The 16,094-nt window shown below is 48.4% G+C and overlaps 1 protein-coding gene across 1 annotated transcript; it reads right to left on the bottom strand.

The window, feature by feature from the left end:
- Positions 1–424: 424 nt before the first annotated feature.
- On the bottom strand, positions 425–14,216 carry RAB33A (RAB33A, member RAS oncogene family). Its single transcript, XM_004587694.3, has 2 exons — positions 13,597–14,216; positions 425–1,010 (listed from the first exon to the last, which is right to left on the bottom strand). The coding sequence occupies exons 1-2, from the start codon at positions 13,852–13,854 to the stop codon at positions 555–557; spliced, it is 714 nt and encodes a 237-aa protein (XP_004587751.1). The 5' UTR covers positions 13,855–14,216; the 3' UTR covers positions 425–554.
- Positions 14,217–16,094: the final 1,878 nt, after the last annotated feature.

The following is a 16,094-nucleotide window of genomic DNA, read 5'->3' as shown; positions in this document are numbered from 1 at the left end:
TTTTTTTAAAGTGAGCCCAGTGTGATTGCTCATTGGCTAAATCTTCACCTTGCAATCACCAGCATCCCAAATGTGTGCTAGTTCATGTCCCAGCTGCTCCGCTTCCCATCCAGCTCCCTGCTTGTGGCATGGGACACTGCATTCACATGGGAGACCCAGAAGAAGCTCCTGGCTTCGTATTAGCCTAACAGCCATTGCAACTGCTTAGGGAGTGAACCAAAAGATGGAAAAGCTTTCTGTCTCTCCATAAAACTGATTTGCCTTTCCAATTAAAAAAAAAATCTTTAAAAAAGTGACTCAGATGAGGACAAATCAGGTTGAACAGACACCCAGTGGGGTGTGCAACAGTGGGGCAAGTGGCCTCTCCCATTCATCACAGTTGGAAAGATCTTCTCAGAGGAAAATAAAACATAAATCCAGATGATAATCTATACAAATTTTATTTTGATATCAATTTGTATGGAAACAAGCAGGTATCAGCATAATGCAGGCACGGAAAAAAGGGAAAGAAAAAACTCCAGGGGTAATTTATCTTGTATTTACACCATTTGGTTTCAACAAGGACAGGGAGTTTTACTGTTAGCTTCCCGTGGGAACTCCAGTTTCTGCACCTTCCCCTGCTGCCTGTCAGTATCACGATACAGCAGAGATTTCTGGGCCTTCAACCGGCAAGCCAGGCACATGAAAATCGACTCCACGTTCTGACTCTCTTTGGGGTCCTTGGCTGAGGTCTCAAACAAGAGCATGTTGTGGGCATCGGCAAATTTCAGGGCTAAATTGGAGGGCACCTGGATCTGTTCCCTCAAGTCACACTTGTTGCCCACAAGCACTTTTGGGACTAGTGGGGGCACTGCATGCCCATTGCATTCTTGGATCCACATTTTAAGATTGGTGAAGGAGGTCATCTTGGTGACATCATAGACAAAGACCACTGCATGCACATTGCGGTAGTAATGCTCCACCATGCTTTTGCGGAAGCGTTCTTGGCCTGCTGTGTCCCACACCTGAACCTGGAAGATACAAAAACCCACACGTGGAGTCAGCAATGAGAGAAGAAACGCGGATCCACAGCAGTATAGAAAATAAGGTTACAGGGCCCGGCGGAGTGGCCTAGCGGCTAAAGTCCTCGCCTTGAACGCACCGGGATCCCATATGGGCGCCGGTTCTAATCCCGGCAGCTCCAGCTCCCTGCTTGTGGCCTGGGAAAGCAGTCGAGGACGGCCCAGAGCACTGGGACCCTGCATCCGTGTGGGAGACCTGGAAGAGGTTCCTGGTTCCTGGCTTCGGATCGGCATGCACCAGCCGTTGCGGCTCACTTGGGGAGTGAATCATCGGATGGAAGATCTTCCTCTCTGTCTCTCCTCCTCTCTGTATATCTGACTTTGTAATAAAATAAATAAATCTTTAAAAAAAAAAAGAAAAGAAAATAAGGTTACAAGTCCTGATCCAGGAGGTAGTTCACTGCCAGATCAGTGGGATGGATTTATTAAAGTATAGAGACAAGTTTCTGAGTTGGTTAAGTTTTTTCAGCGTTGTTAGTCAAGGGGCAGGCCTTCAGGCCAATATGACCTTTATCCTGTTTCACAATGCCTGGGTTTGAGTCCCAGTTCCACTCTTAATTCCAGCTCTAGCTCTCTCTCTCTCTCTCTCTCTCTCTCTCTCTTTCTCTCGCTCTCACGCTCTTTTCCTCACTCAGGTTCTCACTGTCTCTCTGAACAAGATGGTTAGTTAAAAACCTAACATACAGGGCCCGGCACAATGGCTCATTCGGCTAATCCTCCCCCCTGCTAATGCCAGGATCCCAAATGGATGCCCATTCAGGTCCTAGCTGCCTACTTCTGATCCAGCTGTCTACTTTAGGCCTGGGAAAGCAGTGGAGGATGGCCCAAGTCCTTTGGCACCCACGTGACAGATCCAGGAAAAGCTCCTGATTCCTGGCTTCAGATCAGCTCAGCTCTGGCCATTGTAGCCTTCCAGGGTTTGAATAAAAGGTCAGTTTCTCCCATCTCTTGCTAAATTTGACTTTCAAATAAACATTTTTTTAGATTTTTTTTTCTGAGAGGCAGATTTACCAAGAAGACAGAGAGAGAGAGACAGAGAGAGGAACAGAGGGAGAGAGAAAGAGAGGTGGGGAGGGAGGGAGGGAGGGAGAGAGAGAGAGAGAGAGAGAGAGAGAGAGAGAGAGAGTGTGTCCACCTACTGACTCATCCCCAAATGGCCGCAATGGCCGGAGTTGAGCCAGTCCAAATCCAAAGTCAAGAGCCAGCAGCCAGGAGCCTCTTCCGAGTCTCTCATTTGGGTACAGAGTCCCAAGGATTTGAGCCCTCCTCCGTTGTTATCTCAGGCCATAAGTAGGAAGCTGGATCAGAAGTGGAGTAGCCAGGACACAAACCAGTCCCCATATGGAATGCTGGTGCTGCAGGTGGAAGATTAACCTTTTGAACCACTACTCCAGCCCCACTTCTGGGAATATATCCAAAGGAAGTGAAGTTTGCTATGAAAAGGGGAAATATAATCCCATATTTACAGCAGCACAATCTACAATAGCAAAGACATGGAAACAACCCAGATGCCCATCCAAAGAGAAGTCGATAAAGAAACTGTGGTACATCTACTCCATGGAATACTACTCAGAAATTCTAGCATGAAATACTATCATTTGCAACCAAATGGTCCCTCCCAGCTAGAGACCATTATGTTCAGTGAAATAAGTCAATCCCAAAAGGACAAATACCTTAATGTTCTCTCTGATATAAGGTAACCTTCATGCAAACACAAGATCAATAGTCCTTTCAATACTATTTGTACTACATCTCAGGGGTTTTGATATTTTTGTTTTTATTTTCATTTCTTAAAAAAAGCTGTTTTTCTTAACTTCTTCACTGACTCACAGGTCACACAGTAGCATCGTATTCTTCAAGATGGTTTTTGATTTTTTTTTTTATTTCTTCAGCGACACATTGGTCATTCAGTAGCATGTTATTTAACTTCATGTTGTTTTCTAATTTTTTTTCCTGTTGTTGATCTTGTTTTATGGCTTTTCATTTAAGGGGATTATAGTAACTGTGTAATGGGGACTAATATATTGAGATGTGAAGACACGATGCAGTAAGAATCTCTACTTTTAAATCAAAGATGGACTCCCAATGAAACTGTTAATTATATCTTGATAGTAAGATGCTGGACTCTCTGTCATTGTCTATACCTACAATGTCAGGATATACTTAAATAGCAGAATGGTGGACTTATGACTGTCTATAAAGGACTATACTATTGTAATGATATAGGGGAAATCAGTGGGGGCAGGGGGAATTTGGGAAGGGAGGAAAAGAAATTCCAGAGCCTATGGAATTGTGACACCAAATAATAAGTATTTTTTAAAAGCCTGCCAACAAAAAAGGGAAAAAAGAAAAAGGAAAGAAAAGGACTTATCAGGCTAATCATCTGATTGCAGTACATCATTTCTTATGGACACTGGTTCATGTCCTGTTTGCTCCACTTCCAATCTAGTTTACTGCTAATAACCTGGGAAAACAGCAAAAGATCGCCCAAATGCTTGGGCCCTGCACCCAGTTCATGTCCCAGCCACTCCACTTCCCTTCCAGCTCCCTGCTTGTGGCCTGGGAAAGCAGTGAAGGATGGCCCAAAGCTTTGGGATCTTGAATCCACGCGGGAGACCCAGATGCTCCTGGTTCCTGGATATAGGTCAGCACAGCTCTTGCTATGGTTGCCATTTGGGGAGTGAACCAGTGGATGGAAAATCTCTCTCTCTCTCTCTATCTCTCTCTCTCTCTCTCGTACCCTGTCCTGCTCTCTCTGTAAATATGCCTTTCAATAAAAAATAAAATGGAAAAAAATGAAACCTCTGCCTGATACCTACCTGCATCTAATACGAGTTCTGGCTTGAGTCCTAGCTTCTCCACTTCCCATCCAGCTCCCTGCTTATGCATATGTGAAAACAATGGAAGAAAGCCCAAGTGCTTGACCCATTGAATACACATAGAAGACCTGGATGAAGTTCCCGGGTCCTGCCTGTGATCTGGCCCAGCTGGACCTCTGTGGCCATTTGGGGAGTGAACCAGCAGATGGACAATTTCTTTATCTAGCTGGCTCTCCATCTCCTTCTGCCACTTCCTTTCAAATAAATCTTGTCAAACAAAACAAGGATACAGAGTATTTGCGTACTATGGGTACAATGATTTTAAACTCTTCAACTTAGACATACATAGGAAATCAAAACTGATAGTTTCCACTGATTCACTCTCCAAATGCCAGCAATGGCCAGGACTGAGCCAAGACTGAAGCCGAGAGCTGGGCACTCAACCCAGGCCTCTCACAGGGATGGCATGATTCTAATTACTTGAGCCATAACCTACTGCCTCCCAGGGCCTACACTAGCGAGAAGCTGGAGTCAGGAGTTGGTGTTGGTTATCAGGAGGCTAACATCCTAATCATCCTAACCACTCAACCTAACTCCTGACTCCCATAAAAGGTTATTTATGGACAGTTGAATTGTGGATGATATTTATATTGTTTTATGTATTTTCCAGACTTTGCCTTGTAAGCATGCGTTGCTTCATTTTTCATTCACTTCTAAAGAAAGTTAGTGTTTTAAAATCTCACATTTTATCTCAGTGTATTTTTCAATTAATTTCTTCAATATGGAAAAAGTAATTTGGCTCACTGGAATTTTTTTTCTCCCTGCATCTCTCAACTGTTGGGGAAAAGGCCAAATTATGAAGGACAAAATCTGCTATCAGTAATATAGGCAAAGACACAACTCCCAGGGGATGCTCCGGAGTCAAAAAATATTCGAGCCTAATCTATTTCCAGTATCTTAGACAAGGAAAATTCCTGTGCAGAAAGATAGTCCCAAGGCCCTATACAACTCTCAGTTATCAAAGAGATTTTGATTCTGGCCACTAATTTGATCACTACGGCTCTGCAAACACAGGCCAATCTTTAGTTGGAGCTAGTGGTCAGTGAAGATAATCTAGGAAATATAATTGGATCTCTTTGCTGAGGGCCCCAGAATCACCCTTCTGAGCATCACTTCTCATTGTCCCAGGTCCTCCTTCATTTCTTCTCCTCCACAGTGAGCTGCCAACTCCCTTCTTCTCTTTCCATCCCTCAGCCAGGTCCCTTGGACATTTCCTCCTGTCTTCAGCTCCTGGACTACATACAATGAAGCCTTATGCAATCTTTTTTTTTTTGATGGTTCTAGGTTCTAATTTTATTTTTTGCAACAAAATAAATGATAACTACCTTATGCAATCTTGCTGTCTCTCCTCCAGTGCTTTATTGCATTTGGAATAGCCTTCCTAAATCCCTGCTCATTCCATTGCATCATCCTGTCCTAGAAATCACCAGAACCCTGTAGTGTGTGTGTGGGTACCACAAGGAAAATTTTACATCTGCCATAATTTCACTCCTCTTGACCTGGCTTCTAAATAAACAGTGAAGCCTCACTTGTTCCTTGTGTCCTGCTAGTCTGCCCTCCTCACTGCAGAATTGGTTACTCCTCATTGCCTTATCCAAATCCCACTCATTCTTTAGGGCTAGGCTCATATCTCCACCTTCTTCCTCCAAGCTTCTCCAACCTCTCTTCCATTTTCTTGGGAACTTCTATTGTGCTTTAGCCTACATCACACCATTGAGTGCTCTCTACCTTCAGCACTGCTCTTGGCATGTCCCCAGCTCAACTGATCACTTTTCATTGAGGTTGCCATCACCATCATCACCATTATCTCCGTCATTATCATTGTCATCAAAACAGTAGTGACCTGAGCCACTGAGACTGCAAGCAGTCTGTTGTCCTAGCCCACTGCTAAGGCAATTTCAAGCGAGAACGCCTGACTGTTCCAATGAGCCACCCAAGTCCTTGAAGACAGATATGCTTCTGCAAAGCACAGCTAGAAAACATGTCCCTTTCTTCCATCTCTCAGATGCTCAGAACGGGCAGAAAGTGAGAGCAGGCCAGGAGAAGAAAGGAGGGTTGGTAGGGAGAGAGCAGGCCTAGCATAAGAATAGCATTGCCGCTGAGCTCCCATCCGGCTGCCCCCTTCCATGTGCCCTTAACTCCTGTCTCTTGCCTCTGAGGAAGGTCAACTCGCTATCAGTCCTCAGGCACGCAGCAGATGCTCTAACACCATGAGCTCAGGACTCTAAAAATATCTACCACTAGCAGGAACACGGGTGGGAGTGTGGGAGGGGATGGAGACTGGGGATGCCTGCCTGTTTGGTTCTTCTTGGGCTACGTCACTGTGTCACCACCCTCCCTCTGCTCTACCACCTAACACCACACAAGCTGTCAGAAGTGCAGGGAGGACCCTGTCTGCTGGAGACCTTCTCTGCCTTCCCAAGCCTGACCCAGGTGCATGCCTTGAAGCTTTTCTCCTGGGCACTCAGAATTTCAACTGGAGGCACTGTTCCCACCCTAGGCCTCTATAAGCCCCTGCTGGAGTTGCTGGTACCCTTGCTGGTGGTGAGAGGTGAGCTGGAAAGCCTGTATTCAGAAGCTAAAGGAGTAATACCAGGCTTGCAGCACCATACAAAAGCATCTGGTGTGGTTTGGCTGCCTGGGGTCCCATCGTCAGCAGCCCCAAACAAGCCTCTGACCTGTGCCCAGCACAGAAAGCATCTCTTCCCCCACCTGGCAGCCAATTCTCCTCTGACCCATCCTCCACTCCCTGCCCCTCCCTTGGGCATGTGCACCATGCACAGGCCTGACGATGCCCCCTTCCCCTTAAGCCACATGTCTAGTCCCCAGAGTGTTTCAATCTCAGAGTACCGGGGCCAAGGATGAAGGAGGCCTACCGTGCCAGGATGCAGAGGTTGGGTTGGTTAGCTGTCCTCGGGCCAGTTACTAATCTCTTTTATCCAGAAGAGGAAAATGACAACAGCAATAGCAGGGATGCTAAGAGAGTTAGCATTCCCTGGAAGCCCACAGCACCATGGTTTCCATGGAGGTCTGCTTCCCAGAAGCCCTCCAACATCAAAAGCCTTGGATGCTCAAGGCCCCTACAGAACATGACACAGAATTTGTACATAACTTCTACCCATCCTCTGTGTTCTTTCTAATTTTTTAAAGATTTATTTGTTTTTATTTGAGCCGGGCGCAGTGGCATGCACCTGTAGTCCCAGCTACTCGGGAAGCTGAGGCCAGAGGATCGCTTGAGTCCAGGAGTTCTGGGCTGTAGTGCGCTATGCCGATCGGGTGTCCGCACTAAGTTCGGCATCAATATGGTGACCTCCCGGGAGCGGGGAAACACCAGGTTGCCTAAGAAGGGTTGAACCGGCCCAGGTCGGAAACAGAGCAGGTCCAAAAGCAGTTACAGGGCCCAGCGTGATAGCATAGTGGTTAAGGTCCTTGCTTTCCACATGCTGGAATCCATATGGTCACCGGTTCTAATCCCGGTGGCCCTCCTTCATATCCAGCTCCCTGCTTGTGGCCTGGGAAAGCAGTCGAGGATGGCCCAAAGCCTTGGGATCCTGCACCCGCATGGGAAACCCGGAAGAGCTCCTGGCTCCTGGCTCCAGATTGGCTCAGCTCCAGCCGTTGCAGTCACTTGAGGAGTGAATCATCGGACGGAAGATCTTCCTCTCTGTCTCTCCTCCTGTCTGTATATCTGCCTTTCCAATGAAGATAAATAAATCTTTAGAAAATAAAAAAAGAAGCAGTTATAGAGAGAAGGAGAGACAGAAAGACACAGAGAGATCCTTTGTCTGCTAGTTCACTCTCCAGTGGCCACAGTGAGCACAGCTGAACTGATCCGAAGATAGGAATCAGGAGCTTTTTTTGGTTCTCCCATGTGAGTGCAGGGTCCCAAGGCTTTGGGCCATCCTTCACTGCTTTCCCAGGCCACAAGCAGGGAGCTGGATGGGAAGTGGAGCAGCTGGGACAGGAACTAGCACCCATATGGGATGTCAGTACTACAGGCAGGAGATTAACCTGCTCCACCACTGCACTGGCTCCTGCTTACATTTTTCAAGCATTCCTAGATGCCCTAGAATCTTCATGCCAAGTAAATAGTCAATGCACTGCATTATTTATGAAATAAATTATACACAAGGAAAAAAACATGTATATGCAGCACACTGGTAATTTTCCTTTAACAATTTCATTTCTTGGTTGATTGAGTCTGTGGAATATGGAAGTCCAACTCTTTAGTATCTTACTTCCTCCCGACCCCAAAGTTACTCCATTAAATCTGAATGGCTGGGCCAGCACCATGGAGTAGTAAGCTAAACCTCCACCTGTGGCACTGGCATCCCATATGGATGCTAGTTCAAGCCCTGATGTTTCATGTCCCATTAATGGCTCCCTGTTAATGGCCTGGGAAAGCAGTAGAGGATGGCCTAAAGCCTGGGGACTCTTGCACCCATGTGGAAGACCCAGAAGAAGCTCCTGGCTCCTGGCTTCAGCCTGGCTCAGACCTGGCCATTGCAACCACCATCTGGGGAATAGACCAACAAATGGAAGAACCTCTTTCTCTCTCTCTCTCTCTCTCTCTCTCTCTGTCTAACTCTGCCTTTCCAATAAAAATGACTGAATCTTATTTTAACATAATCCGAATGGTTACTAGTTGAGTAGGCACCGTTGGAAAGGTAGCATTCTAGCACCTCTGTTTGGTGGCTGAACAGTTAACTGAGTCCTCTAAGTTCCCTCAACCAAGCCACACCTTCCTCACTTCTGCAATGGGAGTGTGTTGCTCCCCTGGGTGCAAGGAGGAGCCAAAGAAGCAGCAGCTGGGGGAAGAGCTGCCTTTGGCACCACATGAAGTGTTCTGAGCATGTCGGTTGCTGCCCTGGTCTCAGAAAGCCTGGCAGTCCTCTCCAGCAGCCTCCATTCCTGCACCCCTCTGTCTTCAGGTAGGAAAGCATAGCTTTTGGCAGCCAAGCAGGGGCATCACAGTGGGGAGGGGAAGGAGAGAGGGGAAAGCGGGGTGGGGGGGGCGTAGGGGGTAGCCCCAAACTGAACGGGTGCTGGAGGATGGTTAAGGAGCCACATTGTGAGGAACTGCAAGAGAGAAATTCAGCCTTAAAAACAAACAAAAACAACAACAAAACATTTTACTTGAGGCAATCCCCTTCTCCAACTGCCCTCCCTCCCCCCACTGCACCTGATCTCAGCTTTTCCCTAGGGAACATAGCTGGCCCCTCTCCACAGACAAGCAATCTTTGTGCTTTGGTTCAAGGCCGATAGGGGAGGGTATAAGTGCCCAAAGTAGAAACATGCACACCAACCTCTGGAGGATGCCCAAGGGGGAGGGAGGACACAAAAAAGTTTTGAAGCAGTCCTTTTTTTTTTTTCTCTTGTAAGGCTCATATGCAAAACTGATGCTGAGAATGGCTAAGGAAGACAAAGAAAGACTCCTATACTGAGAGGTAGCAAAGCACAGACCAAGAAGCATACACGGACGATAGCTAATTAACCATGAAGCTAACTGGCAGAAAACAGAAACTTGAAAGACCCAAGGAAGAAGGCGTGACGTCATTGTGACGGCAGGCAGCTCCTGAGGAACAGGAGCTCCACCTCCATCTGCTCTGTGTGCAACCCAGGAAGGCGTTTGCCTGGGGATCAGCAGACAAGAAATCCATGGTTCTGGGTGGCATCTGTCCAGAGCCCCAGCTACCCTGTAGTTTTGTCAGATCCTGAAGGCTGGGGTGGAGGGCTCCCCAACACCACCCCGTCCCCAAGGAACCAAACCAGGTAGGAAGGCTGCTTCCCTGAGAATCAACAAGCCGCCCCTCTACCACCTGCCTCCCATATGCACACAGTCCTGTGAACATCTCCCAATGCCATTAGACTGACACAGGATCTATACGATGTAGCTAGGGAAGCTCCACCCTTTTTTTGGGCACTGGGCGATGTTGTCACCCCTCCCAGGTTGTCAGCTGTCCCATGTGCTGTCCCTCTATGCTCCTGTCACAGGTGACCTTGTGTGTTGTGTGGCCTATGGGTCAGCCCAGAGCAGGGGTTTTACATGCTGTTCTGAGCCAAGCTGCATAACGTGTGGAAAGAGCACTGGAAGAGAAAACAGAAGACTTGGGCTCAGGCCTGGCTACTTCCTTTTCCTGCACCTCAGTTTTCCTGGCTTAGAAAATATCTAAAATTTCTGGTCTTTGAGCAGTCTCTGATTCTCAGTTTGTGGTGCAAAAATTGAAAACTTGGGTGCAACTACAAGAGACCTTGAAGAGTATAACCCCATGTCCTTGGCTTGAAAGAAGCAACTAGACCGGCTGCCTGGCATTAACCTGCCCTCAGTGCACACTCCACCAACCTAAGGAACTGCATATTGTCCAAGGAGCAAAGTGCATGGTAAGGAGCTCTGAGTATGAGTGAAAACCCCTGTCCTAAACTGCAGAGGAAGGTTGGTGAGATGGTGTAGTACTTGGGTTCAAGAATCAAAGAACAAAGCTCAGGGAGCCAGCATGGTGGCATAGTAGGTTAATTCTCCACCTGCGGCTCTGGCATCCCATAAGGGAACCGGTTCAAGTCCCAGCTGCTCCATTTTCCATCCAGCTCCATGCTAATGGTCTGGGAAAGAAGCTAGTGATGGCCCAAGGCCTTGGACTCCTGAACCCACATGAGAGACCTGGAAGAAGTTCTTGGCTGCCAGCATTGGATCTGCCCAGCTCCAGCCATTGTGGCCATTTGGGAAGTAAACCAGCAGATGGAAGATCTCTCTCTCTCTCTCTCTGTAACTCTGCCAAGTAAAACCAATCTCTTTAAAAAGAGAAAGCGCAACGATCATATTCCTGGTGTCATGGAATTATTTCATCTCTCTCAATCTCACTCTCCTTACCTATAAAATGAAAATCATAATAATAGCACAGCTATTCCATAGCTGTTATGAATGTAGATCAAAGAAAGCATATGCAAAGTGCCTAGCTGGGACCGTTTATTCTATAAAGACAAGTTGTTCTCAATATTATTGCTAGTTACTGGAGTCTGCTTGATCAAGTTCGCCTTAACAGGAAACATTGGATGATAAATGGTATGATCAGTGGGAGCAGGCGACGTGGTGCTTAAAGAGGTCTAATGGGGCTTCAGTCTCATCAAATGGGGCCCTGATCCTTAGCAGTGTCACTGCACCCTAGCAACCATTCCCCGGCTGGCCGCAGAGGTGGACAGTGTCTGCTGCCCTGGGTCAGCCCAGGCAAAGCCCCAGCCTACTCAGGCCCAGAGGAGAAGAGCTGGCTGAGATCTCTACCAATTCTGCCATGGCAGGAGTAGCTACTTTATAATCCAACTGTGGTCTAGGGCTACCAGGGCCAGAGTCAGTGCACCTCCCCCCACCTACCTCCCCCACCCCAGCCTCCTCCAAAGGGGAAAGCCTTTGGCAGTCACCTCCTCGGCAAGGTCTTGGCAACCTGCTGTTTGAAACCCATAGGCCAGCCAGAGTCTGGGCTCAAAGCTCCTGTCTACATCACCTTCTGGCTGCCCACGCACGCTGGCTGCACCTGCTCTAGCCCCCTAGAAGCTTTTGTCCTGTGCTGCCAACAGCTTTCCAAGAAGCAGGGTCACCAGTTCCCTGCCTCAACTCCAGCCCAAGTTCCTCTTTGCTGGCCTCTTCTGTGAGCTCTGTCACAAGGCCATAGCCTCATAAAAATATCATCTTCCCCCAAAACACCCCTAGGAAGCACTTAATCTGCATGTGGTGTTGTGCTGAGCTGAGCTTCCAGTGAGTCACATAGTCACAGGCTGTGCCCTCTGGGGAAAAAGGCCTGAATCCTTGGCATATACTGCTTAGCATATCCAGTTTGGCTGGATAGAGGGGTGTTAGAAGGAACACCCCCCAACACACACTGAGGCCATCATGGCTGATGACTTTCCTACACCTCTCAGCCCTCACTTTCTGGCCTCCTCTTTTTCCCCTCCCCTCATTTTTCCTCCTCTCTTCTCCCTAGACACCAAAACATTTTTGGTTTTTTTGGCCTCCATCTAAATTTCAGATGGGCTTATAAATCAGAGAACTCTCTTGCTTACTGTAGACAGTTGTGTTGACACAAATGAGAACATTAAATATGAAGATTTTTGAGGATCTAAGTGCCCAAGCATAAACATATTTGCACTTTGTATTAAAAAAAAGATATGTTGCAGAAATTCTAGATTACAGCCTTATGTCAAAGAGGCTTTATGTCAAAGAAGCTTAACACACTAGAGGAAGTTCCAACCAAAGCAACATCAGACCCAGAGCTGGAAGGAGGGGAGACAAGCTACCGTCTTTGACTGTAAAAGGCAATGCAGCTATTCCCTTAAAGTCTACAATCTCCAATTGATGATGGTTTATCTTCCAGGGTCTCCATTATCAGTCGGAAGCTATCAGTCTTCAGCCATTTTATATGCATTCATTTTTTTCAAAGTCCTGCAGCCTTGCACAGTTTGGGAAGGTTCATCAGTCTGCCCAGTTACAGTTCAACCCTTTGCTTTACATCACTCAGATGAGAGGGGTCTTGGGCTCACTTTGGCTGTTCTGCCAGCAAAAGGGCAGTCTACCTACACCCTGACCCCCCATCTAGGATCCAAACACATCCTCCCTCACTCAGGAAAGAGCCAATGGGGCATCTGGAGGAGTTGATCTCCAGTGTCCCTGGTGCCTTTTCAAGGGCTTCCCTTGCCAATATCCTGCCCCCCTTTTCCCTGCCACATGAACTTGTCCTTGCCTTGTCCTCTCTCCTGCCATCCCCCCTGCACATACATTTCTTCCTGCTCTGGTGCACGGCTACCTTTTTGGAAGTAAAGGCAAGCACAGCTGGTCAGACAAGAATACTAGGTATTAGCCCATTTGATAAGCTAATGGGGGAGGGAGAGAGACAGAAAGGGCCCTCAATAAGTTGTCCTGAATTTTCCACAAAGGCTTCCTGAAGACAAAACCAACAGAATGAGGGTAGTGGGCAGTCCATTCATTACACACTGCAGACAAGCAACAAGGAAATCATGGGAGGGGAACTGTTCCAAAAGATCACATTTTACCTATTACAGAGGGCCAGCAGATGACCCTATCTCAATTCCTTTAAAAGGGCTCCTGGCTGTGTGCCAGAATCACCCCCACACCAGGTCAGCCCTGATAAACTATAAACTGCCATTGAAAATAAAGCAGCTTTCATTCTCTATGCATTTCCATCCATTCTTCCTAATGTTTCAGGTTTACCCAAAGTGGAATTCTTTTTAAGTCTCTTAGCACTCGAGAGGTGGAAGAGACCTCAAAATGTTAAAGTGCTTCGGGGTCCATCCCATAGGATGGAGAGGTATCCCCATGCCTCCCTGTGCCTCTAAGTGCAGTGGCTCTGGCTCAGGGTCAATGATACAATCATCATGCCCCTTCATCTGGCAGGAGGTGTCAAGCAGAGAAGGGTGAGAAGGCAATCCTTCCCTGTTCACCCTTAAATAATAATAATGGATGAGGCAAAGCAGAGCCACTGTTAAGGGAAAGAGGATGGAGAGGGCTGGGGGAGAGGGCTGGGGGAGAGGGCTGGGGTCTCCGGCTCAGCAAGCCGTGGCACAGCCAAACGCTGGACAGTGGCGCCCTGTGGGAGGCGGCAGGCCCCCTCCCGGGCCCCTCCCTTCCCGGACCTGACCCCCAGCATCACCTTGATCTTCTCGCCCTCAATTTCCACCGTCTTCTCCCTGAAGTCCACACCGATGGTGGCTTCAGTCTTGTCCGGGAAGGTACCCCCACAGAAGCGGAAGGTCAGGCAGGTCTTGCCCACGTTGGAGTCCCCAATCACGATGATTTTGAAGATGCGAATCTGCACGTACTGGTCCAGCGACGAGTCAAGCTCCAGGGAGGCAAGGCCAGTGGCAGATGCAGGCTGCAGGCTCCCATGGCCCAGGATGGGCTGCGCCATCTCCCCCGGACCTGACCGGGGTCCCAACCCCCCTCGAGGGCTCCACACAAAGAAAACGGTGAGCTACGTTCGTGTGCTCGAGGAGAGCGAGCGTTGTGTGTGCGGGTGTGTGTGTGCGCGCGCGTGCTTGTCTGTAAGTGTGTGTCCGCCTGTGTGTGCGTGCGCCAGCAACGTGTGCACGCGCACGTGAAGGGGGTACTTCTCACAAGGTCCCCCTCCTCCTCCAGCGCACCCTCTTTGCAGCTCCGAGCCCCTCCACAAAAAAAAAAAAAAAAAAAAAAAAAAAAAGGGAGAGGAAGAAAATGAAGGAGGATGGGTGAGCTGAGAGCCTTTGCCGCCAGCGTGTGCCCTTGGACAGGACGCTGGGATCGATGGGCGCTCCCCAAGCCTTTGCTTAGACCCACCCCCGACTGGATCCCCAGGGAGATATGGGAGGGAGGACGCCTAAGCAGGAAAGGGAGGGGGTGGGGAAAGCAGCACACACTACCCCAAGAGAGACTTCCTTTCTCCTTGTGTTATAGGTTTCAGGCTGCACATCCCCCATTTGCACCAGGGGCAGGGCAGCACAGCTGGGGCCAGCCGCTGCACCCTAAGGCATGACTGGGGCACTTGAGCCTTGGAGTTGTGTGTCTCGGTGGTGTGGCGTGTGGGTGGAGACACCTCCTTCACCTCAGGAGCTGCAGGCAGCTGAGCAGAGCCTCTGCGCTCTCTGCCTAGTCTGGGGATAAAGGGATGCTCTGTCTTAATGGGTGAGCAGGTGCACTCGCGGGTCCCAAGGGAGCCGGGGAGGGCGCTACCAAGACATGCAGTGGGTTGTGGGGAGCCCCGCGCAGCTGAGAGGAAGGAGCCAGGGGGCGAAGGGGGTGCATATGTAAGGGGTGTCACTGTTTCTGTCACAGTCTTCCCAGATGTAGGGGAGGGTGCGCGTACCAGGCGCCAACCTCCCCTCATCACACCACGAGCACCCATCCTCTGAATGTTCAGGAGAGCGACTCTCATTGGCTGTCGCAGTCAGTTGCGTGTGGCTGACCAATGGGGAAGGCCCGCTGTGGGAGAGGGTCAAAGAGGGAGTAGGGGAAGGGGGGAAGCTAGCAGTGGCAGATTCAGCAAGAGAGGACTTTGTTTCTGGGGCTGACCATTACCAGGCCCAAGGTGTGGGGGGGTCTGAGGACACGGCATAAAACCTAAAGTGCTTTGTAGTCCCCAGCCTTCTGCACAGTCATACGGCTTTCCAGAATAACAGGGTTTCAAAGGGTGTTGGCATTTCCTAGGCGGGTTCACGCCCCTCCCTCGCCCCCCCCCTCCGCGGTTGAATGTAGAACAAAGTGGCTGGTCTAATTTGCCAGAAGCCTAGATTATGCTTGAAAGATGATAAATGAACACAACTGTCTTACATTATTAAAGGGCAGCATCTCTCCACAGCGATTTCAATGTTCAGATTTTGCTTGAGATCAACTTTACTGAGATACAACTTACATGCAATAAAGTGCACCCATTTTTGTTCGTTTTTAACATTTTATCCCTTCCCTCCAACATACCTCATAGGCAATAGTGACATGTGCCAATGGCATAGTGCCCACATGACTTCTTGCTACTCCTGTCAGTCAAGGGATCATGTAGCACCGAGAGCTTACATATTGTTTGTGTGTGAAGCAGGACAACAAGAAGAGACAAATGCAACTAAATCCATTCCCACTAAGAGAAAATTGATTCAGGGTATCAGTGATACATCTATAAGCAAACTGGAATGAGACTACTCAACCAAGTCCAAGGTTGTCAAAACAAGGTGTCTAGCTAATAAGCTTATTAGATGAGTTAGCAGATATATTTACAGCTAACTGTATGCCGTGTTTGTGGGTCACCTGTTTCTAAAACCTGAGATTATACTGCTCAACACCAAAACCATCCACAGAAGGCTGTAATTTTAGGGCTAATCCAAGGTCATCATTATGAATATCAATGATCACAGTACCATGTAGGAACCATCACTGGACACACTTTGGTTTTTTATTCTAATGTCTAGATAATAGTTTGCTAGATCATTCTCCTCTGTGTTTCTGTAAATTTTAAACTTACATGGTTTGAGAGGCAGAGACAGAGAGAGGTCTTCCCATTCAGAGAGGGCTGGGGACTACAAATAGCCACAAAGCCAGGGCTAGGGAAGGATAAAGCAGGAGCCAGGAACTCAGTTCAGATCTCCCATGTGGGGAGCAGAGGCTCAAGTGCTTGAGCCATTACCT

The sequence above is a fragment of the Ochotona princeps genome, chromosome X (assembly GCF_030435755.1).
Source record: "Ochotona princeps isolate mOchPri1 chromosome X, mOchPri1.hap1, whole genome shotgun sequence".
Classification (NCBI taxonomy): Eukaryota; Metazoa; Chordata; class Mammalia; order Lagomorpha; family Ochotonidae; genus Ochotona; species Ochotona princeps.
The sequence above is the reverse complement of the archived record's forward strand: the minus strand, read 5'-3'. Positions and strand labels throughout refer to the sequence as shown.